This window comes from Chinchilla lanigera, unplaced genomic scaffold (genome assembly GCF_000276665.1).
Source record: "Chinchilla lanigera isolate Chin_1 unplaced genomic scaffold, ChiLan1.0 scaffold00095, whole genome shotgun sequence".
NCBI lineage: Eukaryota > Metazoa > Chordata > Mammalia > Rodentia > Chinchillidae > Chinchilla > Chinchilla lanigera.
In genome coordinates, this window is record NW_004955496.1 from 5,888,925 (window position 1) to 5,909,304 (window position 20,380).

Sequence of the window (20,380 nt, forward strand, 5' to 3'; positions counted from 1 at the left end):
AATGAGAGATACCAAAGAACGCCAGAGCTCAGCCTTCCCAGTACTGGCCAACCTGAAACTTGTCCCGCAAAGCCACTGTCAACACCACCATCAGCTTAATCTTAGCTGATTTGAACAACTGCTTTCTTTGGAGTAAACAACTAAGGTTTTAATGTAAACTGTTTAAATCAGGATTACAACGCTGTGAAATATATTTTTAAAATGAAGCAAAATTACCAAAAGTTTCTGCTTTTTTTTTTAAAGGAGCCCCAAAGTAGAACTTAAAATCACCATTTTGGGAAGTACTGATTGCATAGATCAACATACAGCATATCATTCATCGTGCTAAACTGCCATGTTGTATGCTATTTTAGTGTTTTGGGAAAATGAAGAATAAAATCTGTTCTTTAGCACAATAAATACACCTTATTGAAATTTTTCTTGATTAGTTCTGCATTGAAATTATTTCCATTAAACTTCATTAAAAACTGATTGTTTCATTTGGCCAATCTCTAGATTAGTATGTCCCTCTTTTTCTTTTTTTGGGTATTGGGAATCAAACTCAGGACCTCATACTTGCCAGGCAGGTGCTGGGCCACTGAGCTAAACCCTTGGCCCCTGTTCCTTTCTATGTTTCATGTCTATCAATGCCAAAGTAAATTTGCATTCCTTGGCTTCTTATCTTTGCACACCTTCTGAATCCATTGAAGGGACATTAATAATGTAAAAACCACCCACAAAAGTATGACTTCTGCTATAGTTCCTAACTTTATTCCAGAAGAATAAAAATACTGTTAAAAGTAACATAAACACCTCCTAGGTCAAGTGGTCCTGTAATCTGTCATCCAGGCTGAGATGCTTCTGTGAGCATCTCTGGGCCAAAACCCCACACATATATGGTCACTTTCCTCCAGGGTCCAGGTGGCAGCATAAGACCTCTTAGCTTTTGCTGAGGTCCCCAGTGATGGGGGCAAGGTGGCTGTCCCTGCACTGTGTCCATGCACCCCAGCCTCCCAGCATCCCCACTCACCTGACAACCATGTCTTTGGGGCCCGCAGTGACAGTGCAGACACCATCCTCACAGTGCTTTCCCACCAGGCTGTGGGCATGAAGGTGGATGTTCTTCCCATTTGTGACCAGCTGAACGATGACCTTGGCAGGGCCCACGTAGTTGCAGATCTATACAAGAGGCACATTCACAAGTTAGCAGATCTGATGCTTTGCAACATGGAAAAATGCTTATGGTCAGTCAGTAAGCCTAATGCAATCCAGGGTAACAAGAGCAAAGCAGGAGGCATCACAATCCTGGACCTGGAGTTATATTACAAAACTACCATGATGAAAACAGCATGGTATGGGCACAAAAACAGACAAGAGGATCAGTGGAGCAGCATAGAGGATGCAGACATAACCCTAAGTACATTCAACTGTTTAATCTTTGACAAAGAGGCCAAAAACACACACAAGAAGAAAGATAGCCTCTGTAATAAGTGAGTGCTGGGAACACTGGCTGTCCACATGCAGAAGACTAAAGCTAGGCCCATTTATCTCACCATATACTGACCTAAAATCAAAACAGGTCAATGAACTACGTGGTAACAGAGAAATAACCTGCTAGAAGACAAGACAGGTACAACTCTCAACTCACAGATCATAGCTAAGGATGAACCCCAGATGTACACCAAATCGTTCTGAGAATCAACAAATGGGATCATATGAAATAAAGAAGCTTCTGTGCAACAAAAGACACAACAAACAGAGTGAAAAGAAAACCTACAGAATGAGACAAAGGACTCATATATAGAATTTTTAAAAGTTGACCTCCCAAAATAAAAGACACAATCAAAAAGTGGGTATCTGAAATGAACAGACACTTCACAGAAATATGAATGGGCAACAAATACATGAAAAGAAGTTCAACATCACTGGGCATTACAGAAATGAAAATTAAAACAGCACTGAGATGCCATTTTACCTCAGAAAGAATGGCCATCAAGAAGAAATCAAATAACAACTGCCGGAAAGGCTACTGGTAAAAAGACTCTTTTGCATTGTGGGAGTGTAAAGTGGCACAACCAGTACTGAAATCAGTGTGGATATTTCCCAAAAAATTGAAAATAGAAATTCCACTTGACCCAGCTATTTCCCCTAGAAGATACCCTTCTAGGTATCTTCCTAAGAGAGTTAAAGACATCATATCGCAGTGATCTAAACGTACCCATATTTATTGCAGCACAATGCATACTAGCTAAATCTTGGAAGTGCCCTATATACCCATCAACAGATGAATGAACAAAGAAAATGTAGAGCAGTAGTCTGCCATAAAGAAAGATGAACTTGTGTCATGTGTAGGAAAATGGATGCACTTTGAGACCATAATGTTATATGAAATTAATCAAACACACAAACTCAAATGTTGCACAGTTTTTCTTATATAAAGAATTCAAAGTATAAATAAAGAGCAAAATAAAAGATAGATAATGGTAAGTAGGGAGGCAGGTCTTCCTCAAATGGGAAGGGGATCAAGAGCTGGGGGTAGGGGCAAGGAGGGGAGGGAAGAGGATGGAAACAGGAATTGAGCTGGGTTGTGGACAAGCACCATCTCCACACACAGTGTGAGCGTTATGTACTGCAAACATGGACTCGTACAAACAAACAACAACAAAAGCCCTCCCACAAAAACTACTCCAAAAGCCAAATGAAGAACCACGCAGAAGAAAAAAAGAATGACACAAAGCTATACATGGCAATGTTCACATACGGCGGACAAAGCTGGGATGACGGACTCCCTGGTGCTGTTTCAGCGGTGAGGAGAGCTTCTTCAGGAAGCTGGCCGCATAGGTATGGGGGATAGGACTGTCCCTGGAACAGCACATCCTGGGGATGCTGTGCGGTCGGAAGTGTCCCCTCCTGCCGACCTAGCTGCGGTTTCCTCTGCACTCTTACCACAAGTGTGGCTGCAGGATCTGAGTGAAGGCCCAGTGGTAAGGGAGCTGCAGACTGAAGGGCATCAACAGTGCAACAGCGGGAGGAGACCCCTGCACCTTAACTCCCTGCCAGGTGCCGAAGCAACACAGGACCCGGCTCTGAAGGCCGGCCTCACACACTTGAGCCCAAGGATGTAGCCCTGTGCTCCGCCCTCTCAGAGCTCTGCTGCTGAACTCACACAGGCTCACCTCACGGGAAGGTGCTGTACCTCCTGACTGCAAATCTTGCCTCTCACGGCAGTTAAGTTCTCTAGCTCTTGTTTTATAAAATCAGATTTTTCACTTAAGGTAATTTTATTTGCATAGCCTTCAAATAATAGTTACAGCAATAAAAAGGAAATAGCAAAAGAGCCTGGACACCCTTTCTCCTCCATTGGTCATCCACCCTCCTGTGTCAGAACACAGATGCTTCCGTGAGAGAGCCTTGGTCCCCCAGTCAGCACTAACAGAAACAAAGGAACAAACAAGAGCACCCGTGGCCTAGTTTTTACCCTCTGAATCCTATCGTCAGAAGCCTGCAATACATTTGAGTCATCTGTAGGAAAATGGATGGATCTAGAGACCACAGTGCTAAGTGAAATCGGACCAGAAGGCTCAGTGTCACATGGTTTCTCTTGTATGAGAAACCCAAAGGAAAATTTTAAGAGCAAAATAAGAGATTTGAGGAAACAGGAAGGTGGAGATGGGAAGAGGAAGTCAAAAGGATCAAGATGCAGTGCGTGCGTGCATATGTGTGCACCAGTTCCTTGAGGTGCACGGAACCATTATGCATTACAAACACACTCTGACAACTAAACAAAGATACCGCAAATTCAGCTGGGCTGCTGGGAACGTGTTGCTTTCTTGAAGTCACCTGACACACACCCCAGGAAGAATTCCACCTGCTGAGGATGCTCCATGGAAAGAGAGGAGCGCCTTCATAGCTGGTCCACTTCTCCCGCCGCAGCTCCAGCTGGCTGCGCACTGCAGGGAGTCAGGACGGGAGTTTTTTGTTCTTAACTCAATCTGTGGTTGCCAGAGGTGAAGCAGTTTGTCATGGCTTCGGCTGATCCCTGGGCTAGGGAAAGAAAGGTTCCCTTAACAGAGGACAGACTCTCCTTAGTTTCCCAGCTGTGTGAGCCGGGTGAAGGTCTGCTCCGAGCCTCCTGCACCCTGCTGAGGGTGGAAGGTGCCTACCAAGTGCATGGACATCTCATCCCCCACAAGGCAGCAGAGGGAGAGACTTAATCTATGATGCTTGGCCAAGGCTGGACCTCTGGGCAGGTCAGGGTCCGAGGAGGGGCGGGCGGAGGACAGAAACAGGCAGTGTGCTCTGACGCTCTCCCTGCGGGTGTATGTTCACTCTGCGGTGTCTGAGGCAAAGGGCCTGGGGATTTGCCTGCCCTGCATGCTGCTTGGTCCAGCCAAGAGTCTGAGCAGTGTGACACCAGCTGTCAAGGACCACTGGGCTTTGTGGACTCTCTGAAGTCCCGACTGAAACACGCTAACAACAGTTTGTGTCCTTACGTAGCACATGAGGAACCATGGTGTCCTCTGCCATGATGGAGCACATTTTGCAACTGGTTCAAGAGTCCTGTGGTCTACAGAGGTTTGAATTGTTTTGTTTGTTGGAACCAGGAATTGAACTCAGGACCTCACACTTGCCAGGGAGCTGCTGTGTCTCTGAGCCATACTTCCGGCTTCTTGAATTCTTTTTATTTAGCCTCCCTTTTACTTCTTTGATTAGTGCTTTCATTGAAGATTAAGTTTATAGAGAGCATATGTATCTGTTAGAAAGGTGGAGCCAGGCATTGTAGCACAAGCCTGGAATCCCAGTAAGTTGGGAAGCTGAGGCGAGAGGATCCCAAGTTCTGAGCCAGTTTGGGCAATTAGCAGGACCCTGCCTCAAAAACAAAAGCAAAATCATAACAAAAAAGATTTGGAATGTAGTTGAGTGTCCTCTGGGTTTGATCCCCATTACCAGAGGGAGAGAGAGAGATAGAGAGAGACAGAGAGACAGAGAGACAGAGAGAGACAGAGACAGAGAGAGGGAGAGAGAGATAGAGATAAAGGCTTCTTTGAAAGAGTCTGAATGCAGCAACTCCTATCACTCCCAGCATAGACACAAGTCCAGCTTGGATCTCAGCCAACACCAACCAGTCAGGCCCCAGGGATACTGCGGAGCTGACGTGAGTGGGAGGCACCTGTGCTGCTGTCAGTGGAAGTCACAGCAGCTCAAGGGCGACAAGGACAACTTCGTGCGTTAATGAACGTGTGCCAGCACTAACTAGTGTCCTCTTCATCACGCGTCCTATGCTCTCCAGGGAGTGCTCCAGAGTACAAACCCCTGAGATGATTCTTCAAGTCCTTCACAGCAGTTGGCTGGAACAAACAACCCATTCAGGCCACTCCTGTTTCTCCAGCGTGCCGTGCAGCATGAGGCTTTGTGTTAATTTTCCAATAACAACGGTGTTCCTGCAGTAGAGTGTCATTCTTGGTTTCCTGGTGACAGCCAGCACTTTCTTCCTGCAGCTTCAAAATACAACACCTTGGTGACCACAGGCTACACCCGCTTTCTCGGTGACATCAATCTTCCCAAAGCACCTACTTGTACTGTTGTCCTGTGGAAAAACACACGCTGGTTCTTCCGGGGTGGCTCAATGACAGGGAAATTCACTCACTCACTGGGAAATTCAGCCGAATCCCCTCAGTGGGGAGCAGAGACCTGTGGATGTCAGGCGTGATGCATGAGAAGGAGCTGCCCTGCTGAGGTATTCTTGTAAAGTGAAGATGATGATCGCCGAAGAAAAGGAAGGGAAAGCCCCAATTTCCATACAGAAACCCAGCTGACTTGGCATGTGTCCCCAGCTTGATCGGCTCCCACACAGGGCCGAATCCCAGTGCTCCTGGTCCGGGCTCGGGGCTCTGATGCCCAGCGGTGACTCAGCATCAGGTCAGCAGGGCAGGTGGCTGATGTCTTGGGTTTGGGTTTCTCCATCTTTGAAATGAAAGCGGCAATGTGCTCACTCCCAAAGGGCCACTGCTAGAATGAAATGAGTAGCACCCTCCTCACAGGTCTGGGTAGGACAGACCTACACGCTGGGTGTGCTCCTCAGATAAGATCTGTCGCAGAAGTCAGCCCGGTTGGAAGGTGGAAGAAAGCTGTGTGGGCTCCAGGGCTGAGCTCTGAGGACGACTCCAGCCCAATGAGGAAGCAGGTGGGGGTGAGTGTCCCCAGCAGGGTGCATGGGCTCAGCTCCAGCGGACTCCACCTTCCTGAGCTCTTGCATGGTCCTATCACCAGGTGTCACTTGTCATCTCCATTACCAAGGGGAGCGTTAAGGTTTGTGTCAGGATGTCCCCCCAAAGCCTCATGCAGTCATGGGGCAGGGTTCTAGAGTTTATGATTGATCCATGGTCCAATGCTGGGATTATGGGTGTGAGTGTTACACCCGCCCTGGGGTGGGTAGTTTGCATACAATGTAAGGGAGGGAAACAGCCTGGCCCTTGCTGCTCCTCCCTTGCTGCCTTTGCTATTTTCTGTATGAACCATGGCCCTCTGCCATGTGTCATTCTGCCTTGGAACCAGCCAAGTATGGACTGAAACCTCCACACACTGTAAGCTAAATAAACCTTTCCTTCCCTAACATTGAGCATCAGGTATTTTGTCTCAGCAATGAGAGAAAAGTAACCAAGACAGGGAGGACCCCAACCTGAGGCCCTCACACCCACCTCACGGCGTTCGCTCAATGAGGATGGATGGAAAACAGTGTGGCACTGAGGAGTCGGGGACAGGAGCCAGGCCACGAGCCAGAGGGTCAGCGTTGTGCTCTCAGTGTCCCCATGAGCTCGGGGGCCGGAAGCCTCCCTGGGATCTATCAACACTGTAACACAGGCGTCCCCAGGGGCTTACTCAGGGCACTGACTCTTATTGAGCTTTCCCACCTGAGGCCCTGTGCAGGCACTAACATCAGAGCTGCAGAACCAGGCCAGAGGGCATAGGACATCCAGAGCCACAGCACAACAGTGGGGTGGCTGTCACCGCAGAGGGCACACAACTTCTGCCACCTGTTACACTCTGACCTAGGCTGCCTGCAGGGCTCTGATTGTCAATTTTATGCCATCAGATATAAACCCAGAACAGGAAACACACAATTGTCTGTTATGAGAATCACTGAGGACTTCAACAGCTACCAAACCTCACTGTCAAATCCAGAATAAATCCTGAAGGCCTTGGGAGGGGATGGCGTTCACATGTGCACAAACTGTGCGAGAAACATTCGTGGGCAAGCTGGATAGTTCTCAGGGACCTGGGCGCATTTTCAAGCCAAAAATGCAGGTGCTCAGGCCCCTTGCTTTGCTGTATTTCTTACTCTCCTACTGCATGCATTTACTCCAAATTCCTTGGAGTAAAGTGTAATTTGTGTCCCACCCAGTCAGATCTTCAGGAGGAGCCCTCCCTGGCCACCTCCACTGCAGGCTCCAAGCCCTACCCCATCTCCCGGGTGTCTCCCTTATGCCTAAGGGTCCTGTTCAAGTCTGGTCAGCCCAAGTCTTGCCCTTGCTCTGCTCAAAATTTTCCAAATACAAAAGGTGATGAAGCAGAGTGATTAGTGCCAGGCTTTTACTATCCTCTTCTGTGTGCAAGTGATGAAGAAGTTCCATAGTGGACAGCGACGTAGCAACGACCCTGCTAGAAACACAATCGAGGGGCTGGCGACGCAGTTTGGGGCAGGGTGCTTGCTAGCATGTGTGAGGGGCTGCATGCGATCCTCAGCACTGGAAAGCAATAGCAAGAACAAAACAAGGCAGAAGCACTAACCCTTAGCGCCTCTCCATCCTCAAAGCCCAGGCAGATACCAAGCTCAGGAGGCCCGGGTCACCTGGTCCTGTCAGTGCCATTCTACACCTTCCCGGGTGAGCCCTGTGCCTGCCAGCGTCTGAAGTGCAGTACTGCTACCTGCCAGGGACACAGCCCCGGAGACCTGCACCCCAGGTTACCTGTCACTCAGGCCCCTGCCCTGAACTTTCACCACCCCGGCCTACATTCCCTGCGCCTCTGCTGTTATCCTCTATACATCACCTTTCACTACTGCACATCTCCTGCTGAGTTCTGTCTATTGATTTCTTCCCCATTAGAATGCAGCTTGCCTAAGAGTGGAGACAGTGATTTCTCCCACACTATTTATTCTCCAGTGCCTGCAATAATGCTTGTTGTCCTGTGGGCATTCAATGATTAATTCTTTAATGCATACATAATTAAATAATCCAGACATGAATAAAATGTTGTTTAGTGAAGGCAACTAACTAAAAAACAGAGTTGTGTGAGGTGGGAGGAAATGAAGGTGACTAAATTCTTCCTTTGTTATTTTGTCTCTGAAAAGATGGCTCAGTCTCACTCCACCCTCTCCATAGGCTACGGGTCTACAGTGTGACCACTGCCACTGGGGGCAGAATGTCACCCAAGCAGGAGGGGACCTGTCGGATGTGGACCTCAGGCTGCTTCCAACCCGGAAGGACTGGAAGCTCAGCAGCTGTGGGAGGAGGAGGGAAGGGGAGCTTGTGTCACCCCTGGACCATCAAGGCAGCAGCGGGACACCTTGTCATCCCACACTGCTGCCCTCCACCCTCCCTCTTGCACCAAGAGTCCCAGCATCGCTGCACTCAGTACCTCTGTCTTCTCTCCTAAGTCTCTGGGGACCCAAGGCCCATAGTTCTGGTGCCCCTGAATTTACTGCCTATCACTCTGCTGACAGGAACAACTGCTAAAGGGGTCACCATGAGGGTTGCAGGACTACGTCTCCAACATCTCAAAGTAAGGGGGCCCATGGGCTCTGGAGCTGGACAGGTGTGGCCCTGATGCTGGGTCCTTCATTCCCAGCGAGGATGCCCTGGGTGACTCACTTAACCTTCCTGATCGATTCTTCATCTTAAAACATGAACACAATACCCACTGAGTCCCACAGGTACTGTGGGAGACAAGAGATTCACCCATTCGTGCGCCCTCTCCGGCTTCCACCAGGCTCTGTAACGAGAAGGTGGAGGCCACTCCTGCATCCCTTCAGTCTCTCCTACTGTGGCTGAGGTGCAAGTTCCCCTCCCTCTTCAGAGAACTGCAAGTCTGTTCCCCTTTCCAGGAATAACCACTCTGTCTTCACCCTCAATACGTGTTCCAGACCTCTGTGAATTACCCGTCAGGGGGCTCTTCCCCTGTTTTACAGAGAGCTGTGTCTTCTTCCTTATTCTAAAAACAACAGCTCCCCTGATGACGGCAACCTTAAAGGTTACCACTTATTGAAACCCACGGGCCACACACTACAGGGGAAGAAAGAACGAAGATTTCCTCCAGTCTCTGTCATCCAGGGAGAAAGACCTTAGCATCTACTCAGATCTGCCCAAAACTTGCTCTCTTTCTCCCTCCCAAGCATGCAAGGAAATCTCGAATCACCAAGGCAAACAAACCATCGACTTCACCTGGCGCCTTTCACAAGGTAGCTAAATCCCCTCTGCTTAAACTTTAAAAAACACCCAGAGGTGATGCCATGTTTCCAAGCTCAGCAGTCACTTCTCATTTCCACCCCACACCGTGGCACAGGATGGGTGACCGTCACCCCCAGCCTTCTCCCCTGTGCCATGCTGCCTTGGCCACAGCTCTGTCCTCCTTCCCAAGGACAGGCCCCTCCAGAGACCAGGTCTTGGGCCATCACTAGTATCCGCTATCCTCACCCTGCACACTCGGGTCCACCCTAGGTGTCTACACCACTGGATCCCTGCTGAATGGCCATCTCACATGCTCGCCACCTTTAGCACATCTGACCTTTCCAGCTGCTTGTGGGCTTCCCCCTTTCTGTCCCACACCTTACACCTCAGGGTGCCCGGCTGGCCCAGTCACCTCCCAAGCCCACTCCACTCCTGCTGGACTGCACGGCCCCTTCTGGTTCACCACACCCGCCCTCCTCCCCTGTCTGCAGTTGACCCTCTCAGCTTGTGCTCTGAGCTTAGCTGCCCGCTGAGCACCGCTGCAGTTCTCTCACTGGTGTCCCAGGCCTTCCCTTCAGAGCCTCTGCCTGCAGCATGTTGCGGGGGCCCCAAGCTGACCATGAGACGTCGCTCCTACAGGAAAACACCCATGCCTACCCATTTCCCTGCAAGTTCAGTCCGAATTCCTGCATGATTTGTCCCTGTCATATCTTCCCAGCCTTGTCACTTCCTGTTCCTTTCCTGTGCTCTTTGTCCCTGCACATGTCATTCAACCTGAGATCCCTAGTTTTCAGCCTCTGCTGCTAATTTTTCTGCTTCTGTTTTCTCCAGTCTCTCCTGGCTTCAAATGTCTACTTCCTGCAAGATCTAGTCCATAGGAAGAGCACCCCCAGTCCCTCCCTAATCATCAGAACCAGCCCAGGGATAGATATTCATCTGACCCTGCAGGTCATTAGCCCATTTATTCTTTCACTCAAAAACTAAGGTTCGGGGCTGGGGATTTAGCTCAGAGGCAAAGCGCCTACCTGTCAAGCACAAGGCCATGAGTTCGATTCCTGGTACCAGAAGAAAAGACAAAACAAAAAACAAAACAAAAAAACCCCCTAAAAACTAAGGTTCCCACTGACTGCTAACAGCAGCCACTGCTTATACAGTGGGGGTGAAGCAGACACCGGCACTATTTCTGATAGTAGGGACAGGTCTTTGTTCCTCTGCTCAAAGATCATCAAGGACAAAGTCACTAATTCTATGTCTCCAACCCTGGGTACAGACATGCTGAATGCGGATGTGAGCATTTGTTAAGAGAATAATGATGGGAAAACCCTGGCTCTGGTGGACAGACACCTCCAAGGAAGAAGGAGTGGGTGGGAAAGGGTGCACAGCCCTGGCTTCTCCTAGTAGGAGCAGATCTGACAGCAGGCCACCACACTTTCCCAGCAGAAGGACCTTGAAGATTCCTGTCATGACCAGGTTTCCCCACTGACCTGACTGCGGGAATCCCAAGAAGTTTCTCAAATGTCCCAGCCTCAGTAAGAATAGGAAGTCAATGACCTGTGAAACTGCTAAGGCAGTCAGGAACACCTTGCCTCGGGCTGCAGCTGCTAGTAGAGGACTAGTTTCTAAGGCCCTCGTCCCTCCTGAGGCCTTTCCACTGGGAAAGCACTTTCACTTGCAGGGATACTGGCTTCCAATGCACTGGAAAATATCTACAGTATGAAATCAAGAAGACTTTGGGGAGTATTACTGTTGTTTGTGATAGGGTCTTCCTATGTAGTTCAGGCTGGTCCTGAACTCATTATATAGCCCACCCTGGCCTTGAATTCCCAGCAGGGCAATCCTCCTGCCTCAGCCTCCTGAGTGCTGGGATTACAGGGGTGCACCACCATGCCCGGCAGAAGTCAAGAAACTTTAGTCTAACCAAAGTCATATTTTATTTTCAAGTATGAGTCCAGCTTTGGGGAGAACAATAGGGATGTTTAAGGAGAGTCTCAATAAATTGGATTTAACTTAAATGCCTCAAAAGTCTCAAATTTTGAGACTGTCAGAATCTCCCATTTTGGTGCAATGGGAGAACATTTTCCTTCTTACCAAACATACCTGTCAGGCATCTCTCGTCTCGAGTGTGGTGTACCAAGCCTACCTTTCTCAACAAACTTTAATTTCTCTTTTATTCGCTTAGAGACCCGGCCTGAAGTCTACAGAGTTTCAGATTAGAATATCTGGGTTAATTTTAAGTGTCTGTGTAGCTGATGGCCAGAGCGCCGGTCACCAGGCAGCTGTGACCTTGCACAAGTCCCCCAACCTCCGGGAGCCTTGTGAGCCCTCCTGGGTGGAATCACTGCATGGCTTCAGACACGCCCTCAGCTCTCAGTCTGTTATTCCTACCCACACGCATCAGACACACAGGACAGTGCCCAAAGACCACTACTTTAAATTGCAAAAAGCAAGCAACAACAGCAACACAAAGAGAAAGAAAAAAGAAGTTGAAAATCACAAAATCTCTGAGTTGCAAGAAACCTTATAGGTAAACTTCATTACAAGTTTGTGAACATTTTAAATACATTTTACCACAATTACAAATTGAGAAAACACACAGTCAACACTTAAATTACCTGTTCCAATGGGGCCTCTGATAGCATGGAAAACCAAAATTTAGAGACAAAGAAAAACCTTTATGTTAGGAAACGATTTCCACTGTTGTCATTAAAGCTGACACTCCATATCTGCAGCACTTATTCTCAGAGACTCCAGCAGGCCTACCCTGGGTGTGCAGTCCTCCCACACCTAACCTGAGACAATTAAGAATGTCTCTGACTCTGTGATCCCCCAACTGATTCAGGATTAAATATCACTGATTTCTTAGAAGCGTATCATTGACCTCACGATATGTTTTTCTGATTTTTAGAAAATCCATTCTGGTGCCGTCACAGAAGCCACAGGTTACAGAAGTAGTTGGGCTTCACTGATCGGCAGCAGGGAGCTCGGGGCCACCTGGGCGGGGACGGCAGCTGTCCCTGCCCTCGGGAGGAGAGTCCACCAGGCGCAGAGCACCAGGTTCTGCTGCTGTCATTTCCTGTGGAAAACCCCTGCTATACCAGAATTACTACTGAGTAGAACTGGGAAATTTTCTCTGTCTGATTTCTTCTTGCTGCTTTATTGGTCACCTTACACCCCCGGACATGAATACGGAGAAGACACGAGCTATGTGTCAGACTGAGGTTAACCAGAGCTCTGAGTGTCTGCACTCAGGGATGAGGGTGTGTGGGGGGAACCCCAGCGTTCCTGCTGTTTCTAGGGCAACACCAGCCACGCGTCTGGGCACTTTTAAACCTGCTCAGAAAGCCCTTTCATGTCACAGCTTTCTGCGGCTCAGCCTGGATGGAGAGACCAGTTATGCACTTCGAGTCTTGGGTGACACGGCCTGCAGGTTGCTGTTGCTTTCTACGATTTTTGAGTTTGTCGGAAAGTTGTGACTGTCCTATCACCTCAAGTTGATTAGCCCTTGTTATAAGATCCTGATTTGTTGAGGAAAAGTCTTTTCTGAAGGCATACCAAAAAAAAAAAAAAAAAAAAAGGAAGGCAGGAAGGGAAGCGGGGTTTGCTAATTGCAAAGGGTCTTCCCAGAGCTAGTGTCAAGCCCTGTGCCCTTTCACCCTGTCACCTTGTCCTGTGTCGGGCAGCCCTGACTCTGCTGGCTCCACACACACCTTACTTTGCATCCTAGTGACAGGCCAGCTCTGGCACGTCCGTCCTATGACAGCCATTCTTGTATTCGAGGACAGGGGGACGCTCCTCCGGCTTAGGGGCCACTCCGCAATGGAACACAGTAAAGTCTTGCATGATCCTGCTCTAAACTCACACAAGCTGGTTTCTCTGCTGCCCATCTTGGTCCTGGCAGGGTGTGTGACTCCTGCTGTGGGCAAAAGACCACTACCTCCTTGATCTTACACACAGTACCTCTGTTAATGCAGCCCAGTGGGGTTCCTGGCTTGGCAGTCTACGGCCTGTTTGGCTCAGGTCTGACTGGAACTTCTGGCTCTTTGTGCAGGAGTGGCTGCTAAATTCTCTCTCTCCCACCTGGTCCTGAGGTGATTTGTTCTCTGGATGTGTGTATCTTGTCAACACTGCTGCTGAAGGACCTGGCACCTTGCCCCAGCTTTTCAAGAGTAATGTGAATTTAAATGAGTTGTTATCTATCGTTTCATGTCACTCAGGAATTTGATAAGAACCTTAAGGCGCTCCATGTAGGCTGGAGCAAATGTATTTAAAGACTGGGGAAAGATCCCCGGGGCTCGTCCCTGGAAACAGCTCTCTGGTTGATGCCAATTAACCCCTGTCATCCTGAAACAGGGTCTCGGGTGCCTCCTGTCCCAGCACTGAAGGCTCCTGCACAGGAGGCAGTATGGGTACACCCGGTCTCCCCACATGCAGGGGTGGGGCTTGGGCCAGTGCCAGCCATGGGTGCGTCTCCCCACTTCAGTCCTCTGACACACACACATGTACACACATGTGCATACACCAGCTCACACATGCACATGCATGTGTACGTGCACCTTGTTGCCCCCAGTGGTCCCAGGAAACCCCTAACACCATCTTGCAGACATCTGCTTCTTGCTGTTCCATGTGGCCTGGGGACAGGGTGGGGGCAGTCCTCCATGTACCTGCAGAGCCCAGCAGGGGCAGGGCCGAAGGGACTGAGGAGGCAGGAGGGGAGGAAGACTTTTGTGTCCATACCTCAAGCTCCCTGGTCCAGGCTGCAGAGTGAGCTTCAAATCATGGCTCCATTGATCCCTAAGGTTTTTATAACTGCATTTTAAAAAGCAGCAAAACAGCTTGACTTTCTTATGATTTACAAAAGGTGTAATCTCACATAAATGATTTTGTGCGACTGGCAAAGGTTGCTATCAACAAATAAAATTAAATCCAGAGGGATGGGAAAATCCTAAAATATAGTACCAAACAAAACTGTAGCCTAACTCTGTAGCCTCATGGGGACATACAGGAAAAATTCGACCCAAGGAGACACTGTCCTGACTGAGCACTCAGAGGATGCCTGTGGCTAGGGAACTGCAAAGAAACTTGCAACTCTGCTAAGTTTGTAGGGAGAGTTGATAATGGGACAGAGATTCTCAGATGATCCCATTTCTCTCCAAACTGAGTGTTTCAGGATGGAGAAGGTAAGTCACTAGACAGAGGGCCTTGGTCTCGGGAGAGAGGAGACAAAGGCAGAGGATGCAAGAGACCAGTGTGAGTCCTGTGGGCTGCACCGGAATTAGAGGTTTGGATGAAGAGTGTGCCCAAGCCTTTCTATAAATCCACTTTCCGCTGTAACTTGCTTTGCCAAAAGAAAGACGGGTGAGTCCAGCCTGAGGCAGCGACTGTGAGCTAGGACGTCCCATGGTCTCAGAAATAAGAACACGGTGAAAACTGACTGCAGCCACATCACAGGGATGTGGCAGCAGGCGTGAGAGACACCAAGACCAAAGCCGTCCAAGCATTGAGATAATGACAAAAGGTCCGTGGCTTCTTTTATCTGAGATGCCCAGGACTGGCAGTGTTTCAGAGTTCCTGCATTTTGGCGGAGTTGCATTAGACAAGACCTCTTGACCCTCCCTTATCCAAAAATCTTTTTTTTGTTTTTGTTTTTGTTTTTTTGTTTTTCTTCCAGTACCAGGAATCGAACTCACGACCTTGCGCTTGCCAGGAAAGCACTTTGCCACTGAGCTAAATCCCCAGCCCCTCTCCAAAATCTTAAATCTGAAATGCTCTGAACTCTGAAACCCATGACATTCAAAAAGTTTCAGCTTTTGCAACATTTTAGACTTTGGATTCTTAGGTCAGGACTGCTCAATTTATACTAAAAGAACTTTTAACAGGAGAGTGATGAAAACTATTTTTTTTAAAGAAAGAAAAATGCCAACAAGCATAAGGAATGACAGAAGTAGAAAATCACCAACATGTCATCCATTAGTAATTGATCAGAAAAGAATGTGAGTTTGTGGCAGGCACTGGGAAAGAGCGTGGGGAACAGGGTGCACCTGGGGGAGGGGCAGGAAGTGACAGGTTGTGCAGGCTCTGAAGGCACAGGTGACGGTGACCTGCAGGTCACGTGGGGCTTGAGAGGAGCACAGGTCAAGGGTGACACCAACAGGTTCTGAGAAGGGGAAGCTGGGGGGAGGAGCTGACCGGTGGTGAAGACTGTGGCTCTGCTTGGGGTTATTCGATGTCCCAGAGACGATGTCCATCACAGAGCACAGCCTGCAGATGGGGTGTCACAGGGGAGTCTCGGTTGGAGAAAAGAATCCAGACACAAGGCACACACACAGGTACAGATGCACACACGCATGCGTGTGCACATATGTATACACATGCACACACCAGGAGAGGGAGGACATGAAGAAAGAGAAGCTGTTTCCGGTCAAATTGCTCTTCCAGCCTGTCTTGGTAGAAAGATCTCTCCTGCTGGGTGTATAAAGACCATGCCACACCTGACACACAGTGAGGACCCGTGACAGGGGGGGGACAAGGCACACTTCCTGATGCTACTAATCGGGCATGTCTGACTATGGGAAGCAATAACTGAGTGCCCATAAAAAGAAGAGGAATCCAGTTCAGTTTGGCAGGTACTCGCCACACCTCTCCCACAGGAGGGTGTATAATGAAGAGTAAGACCCTGAAGTCCAGGGAAGAGGAGATGGCACCCCTGGGAGGTCAGCGAGACAGTGTCATGGTGACAGAGACCTGCAAGGCAGCATGGCCTGCTGAGGGGATGCCACAGGTCACCGAGTTTCAACGGTGAATGGGGCCATCAGGCCAGACACTGAGAAGCATTAGGACATACACACAGAGTAAATGACGACAGCCCTGGGGGAGTCAGGAGAGAGCCGCAGCTCAGGAAAGTGGGGAGCAGTGAAAGGCAGGCACATGGTGAAAGGCAAGTCACGCCCACAGGTCAAGCATTACAGAAACCTTGGTTTAAGGGCATGGCTGGTAAGAAGCATCAGCACAGGGTGGGCTTCCAAATGTGCCCTGGACAGGGGACAGGAAAGCAGGCAGCTGCAGAGGCTGGAAGGGTCTGCACAACCACGTAGTGACGAGATGCCACGCAGTCCACGGGGGACGCACAAACCCTGCAGCTGAGTGCTTGCCAGGGGCCAGCACTGCTCCTTACAACCCCAACCCGCTTCATCTTCCAGCAACACTGTGAGGCTGGTGCTGTCTGATTGAGTTTTACAGAGGGACGGAGAAGTTAACCAACTCACCCCAGGTTGCACAGCTAATAAGGGCAAGAGCTGGGTTGGAACCACTACTCCCACTATAGGTGAGCCCACTGTTCCCAGGGCGGGTCTGCTGGTAATCACGAGGCAATGTCACCTTGCTCGAGGTCTACAGGTGCAAAAGGATGTGCGAAAGTCATTAAGTGAAAAGAGCAAGGGAGGGGTGTGGGCGAATAGAACCTGTGCACGCACGCACACACACACACACACCCCTAACCTTGTAAATCTGAAGATATGTCAAAAAACCAACCCCTGAAATTGCTAGCAGCGCTTTTCTCCAGGAAGACAGGGGTCTTGGACAGAGAGGAAATCTACTTTTCCCTAAATGTCTTTGCATTATTTGCATTTTTGTTAAATGCAGTTGATACCTGTAAATAAATTGTACAAACTAGTCCTTAGTTTTTTTTGAGTGACCCATTAGGAATGGTACCTGCAGCTTTCTGCACTGACCACTGGTTCACTACATATACTGCTGGCCCCCTTCATATACTCGCTGGTACTCCAGAGGCTGGAGAGAGAGCAGTGAACAGCACAGACAAAAATCCCTCCCCATGACGCCAACGATGCTATCACAGGCACTGTTCATTGCGAATCTAATCGTCCCGAACCAGTGAGCATTCACTGGTGTCTGGAGCCAGGGACTTGGCCAGGTGCTGTTACGTAAGTTACTTTATTTATCCTTACCTGGTTACTGCAAGATAGATCTTTTTATTTTCATTTTAAAAACAAGGAAAATAAAGCTGGAAGGGGGCTGGGGATTTAGCTCAGCGGCAAAAGCACCTGCCTGGCAAGTGCAGGGTCGTGAGTTCGGTTCCTGGTACCAGAGTAAAACCAAAAAAAAAAAAGAAAAGAAAGCTGGAAGAGGTGAAGCAACTTGCTGAAGCTCATGCCCCGCTCCCGAACCCACATGAGACCTGGCTTTTGCTCTCAGCCCCGCCTCCTCCTCTGGAAGTGAGCAGCCTGACGCAGTCACCAGATCCTACAGCGTCCTGGTGGTCACAATTTGTGACACAGGAACGCAGCACCTCCTCGCAAGCAAGCTGTCACCTTCTCTTGGTCTGACTGTTGTGCTCAGCCAGGACACAGAATGTGATCTGTGGTCTCCAGAAAATCTTTCAGTGTATGCTGGCAAAGGCTCAAGCAGATTTCAAGAGATGATAGTTAAATTTTCAGATATTTTGCAAGTGAGCTGACTCCACATTAGTAGCTTGGACTTGACAATGCCAAGGAAATTGGCTGATTCTACAGATCAGGGTGTTTTTTGGTGTGTATGTGTCACCTGAGAAGCCAGATGTCCGACATTTTGTAGCACAACCCTTATTAGTCAGTGAGAAAATACACAGGCATTTCTCTTTCTTCAGGTATTCAAAACATTGGCAATACTGCAAACCTCTTCAACTTGAAGGGTTTTCTACTACTTTCTAAATACATGAAGATGATTCGCAGGGGAATCCCACAGACTCAAATGCATCATGGGGCTGATGAGGGACTGGCCCAAGCCTGAGGACTACTGGTCTACCTCAGTGCCATTACACACTTGGAGTGGGTTGGACAGTGCACCTCCCCCAACTCACGCCCACTCAGAAGGATGCTCAGAACTCGATCTGATTTGGGTATGGACTCTTTGTGGATGGAATTACTCAAGCTGAGGTCATCTTGGGTTAGGAAGGGCCCTAGTGACACTGTCTGGTATCTTTGTAAGAGAAAGGAGAGGGAGGCGGGATGCAGAGATAGAGGGAAGACAGTTACGTGAGGACAGAGGCAGGCACCGAGTGTCTTGGCCAAGCACCTAAGAATGCAAGGGTTGGGGCAACCACAAGAAGCTAGACAGAGCGAAGAGGGGTCCTCCTCAAGTCTTCAGAGGGAGCAGCCCCCCCGCCCATGGCTGGACTATGGATGCTGACCCGCCAGAATTATCACATTCTTTGGCTTTAAATGATGTTATCATGGTGACTTGCTAGGCAGCCCTGGACCACTGATAGGATACTTGTGCAGACCAGTGTGAGCACACAGTTAAGGAGCCAAGCAAAAGTTTCATAAATTCCTTTCTGCCTCCTGGCACTTTCCTAAGCCAGCCTGTGTTATTTGTAAAAGCAAATTTTTGGCATCATATCCGATTTGTGTCTCCCACCTACCCACCCCAGGTAGAAGGAAGGACGTGGTATCCACAGCCATTTAGTGGGGCTGTGCTAGAAATACACTAGTGAAACTGATGACACGTTTGTGTAGTTCCATGCGTTTGGAAATCAACCAACAAAGCTGCCTCTCACATTGGTGTTAGTGTTGGGGCACATGAAAGGAGAAGCAGCTTCCAGTCCTAAGGGCTTGCCACGTGCTGTGTGCCCAGGAAGCAGCACTATATGCACCGGCTTTGCAGATGGGGTTGCTGAGGCCCAGCCAAGGTATTTAATGGCTGATGACCAGCACAGCTAGGAAGCAACATTGTGTCCAGTCTGGACCAGGGGACATCAGAACCAATGCTTTAAACCCTGAAGCATGGCCCACAAACCACCCAGCAGCAGACTGAGATCTGCCGTTGTGCTCTCGGGGCTCCCGCACCCTGGGACACCCGCTACCACTCCTGCGCCTGCAGTGCCTCCATTCTCTGAGTCACATCCTAGGATGTTTCCTCCCACCCACTTTGTCATTTAATGTATATTTTCCCCACTGTATATAAGCTTATTTTTAACTCACTGAGTTAAGTCATTTCAATGATTATATGTTTAATTTTAAAAACTGGACTTGGTCTTCTTTTTATTCTTCCTGGCCTGTTTTCAAGCCTACATTTTCTTTCTTTAGCATAAAGCAAACCTATTTTGTCTTCATGTAGCAAACAACCAGACATTCAGTTATCTGGAGGTGCTGGACGTGCACCTTGTTTGGTAGAGGACACAGCCTACCTGGGGTCAGGGGCTCCTGCTGTGAATTGAGCCTTTCTGTCCACCCCTGCTGGAGGGCACCACGATCTGGAGTCACTGTCTAGGAATCTCTACACTTCAGTTCCTAGACTATGGGGAGAGTGCAAATCTGAACTCCAAGTCTGTAATCCTGGAAGAGCTGGGCCTGATTCTCAAGAGTGGAGCCTGAGCTGTGACCAGTGACACCTTCCTTCTCATTCTGTGTGAGGGTGATGGGGAGCAGGAGCTGCCGCATTATGACAGGTGACCTGAGAGGGGACTGTGGTTCCAAGATCTCAGACTGCAGAGCCTGAGGCTGCACCTTCTGCCCCTGAGAAGCTGGCAAAAACCAAGAAAAACCAAGCTTCTCAATAACCTGGGTCAGCAAGTGTTTTCAGGGTGCCTGTGGCCCCAGAGTCCAGTCCTATCCTATTGTGTTTCCCCAAATCCTCCCCTTTACTTTAGCAGTGCTAGGAATAGACCCCAGGGCTTGTGCATGCTGGGTCACTGAGCCACCCCTGCTCCAAGTCGCTCTCTGCCTTCTGGTACCTGAGCACCTTCACTCTTCTTCCTAAGCACCACTGTACCAAAGACAAAAGGTGGGCCACAGTTTTGATCTAAGTGTTGTTTTTGTTCTAGGGGTTTGGTAGTGCCAGGATGATCTACTCTGTCACAAGCCTGTGGAGATGGAGCAAAATTGATGCCTGGAACCTGTTTTAAAGGAGACTTTTAAGCACAGTACAATTCAGGATCTGCGTGGCACTGGCTCCCATAGATCTCA

General features: G+C 49.1%; 1 protein-coding gene across 3 annotated transcripts in view; it reads right to left on the minus strand.

The window, feature by feature from the left end:
- The window catches only part of Nfkb1 (nuclear factor of kappa light polypeptide gene enhancer in B-cells 1), a gene marked incomplete in the record, with an annotated part of 108,262 nt that overhangs the window by 46,191 nt on the left and 41,691 nt on the right, over positions 1–20,380 (minus strand). For all 3 annotated transcript variants that reach the window (XM_013505397.1, XM_013505396.1, XM_013505395.1), the window contains 1 exon segment: positions 1,010–1,158. In XM_013505397.1, the coding sequence (XP_013360851.1) occupies positions 1,010–1,158 (149 nt within the window).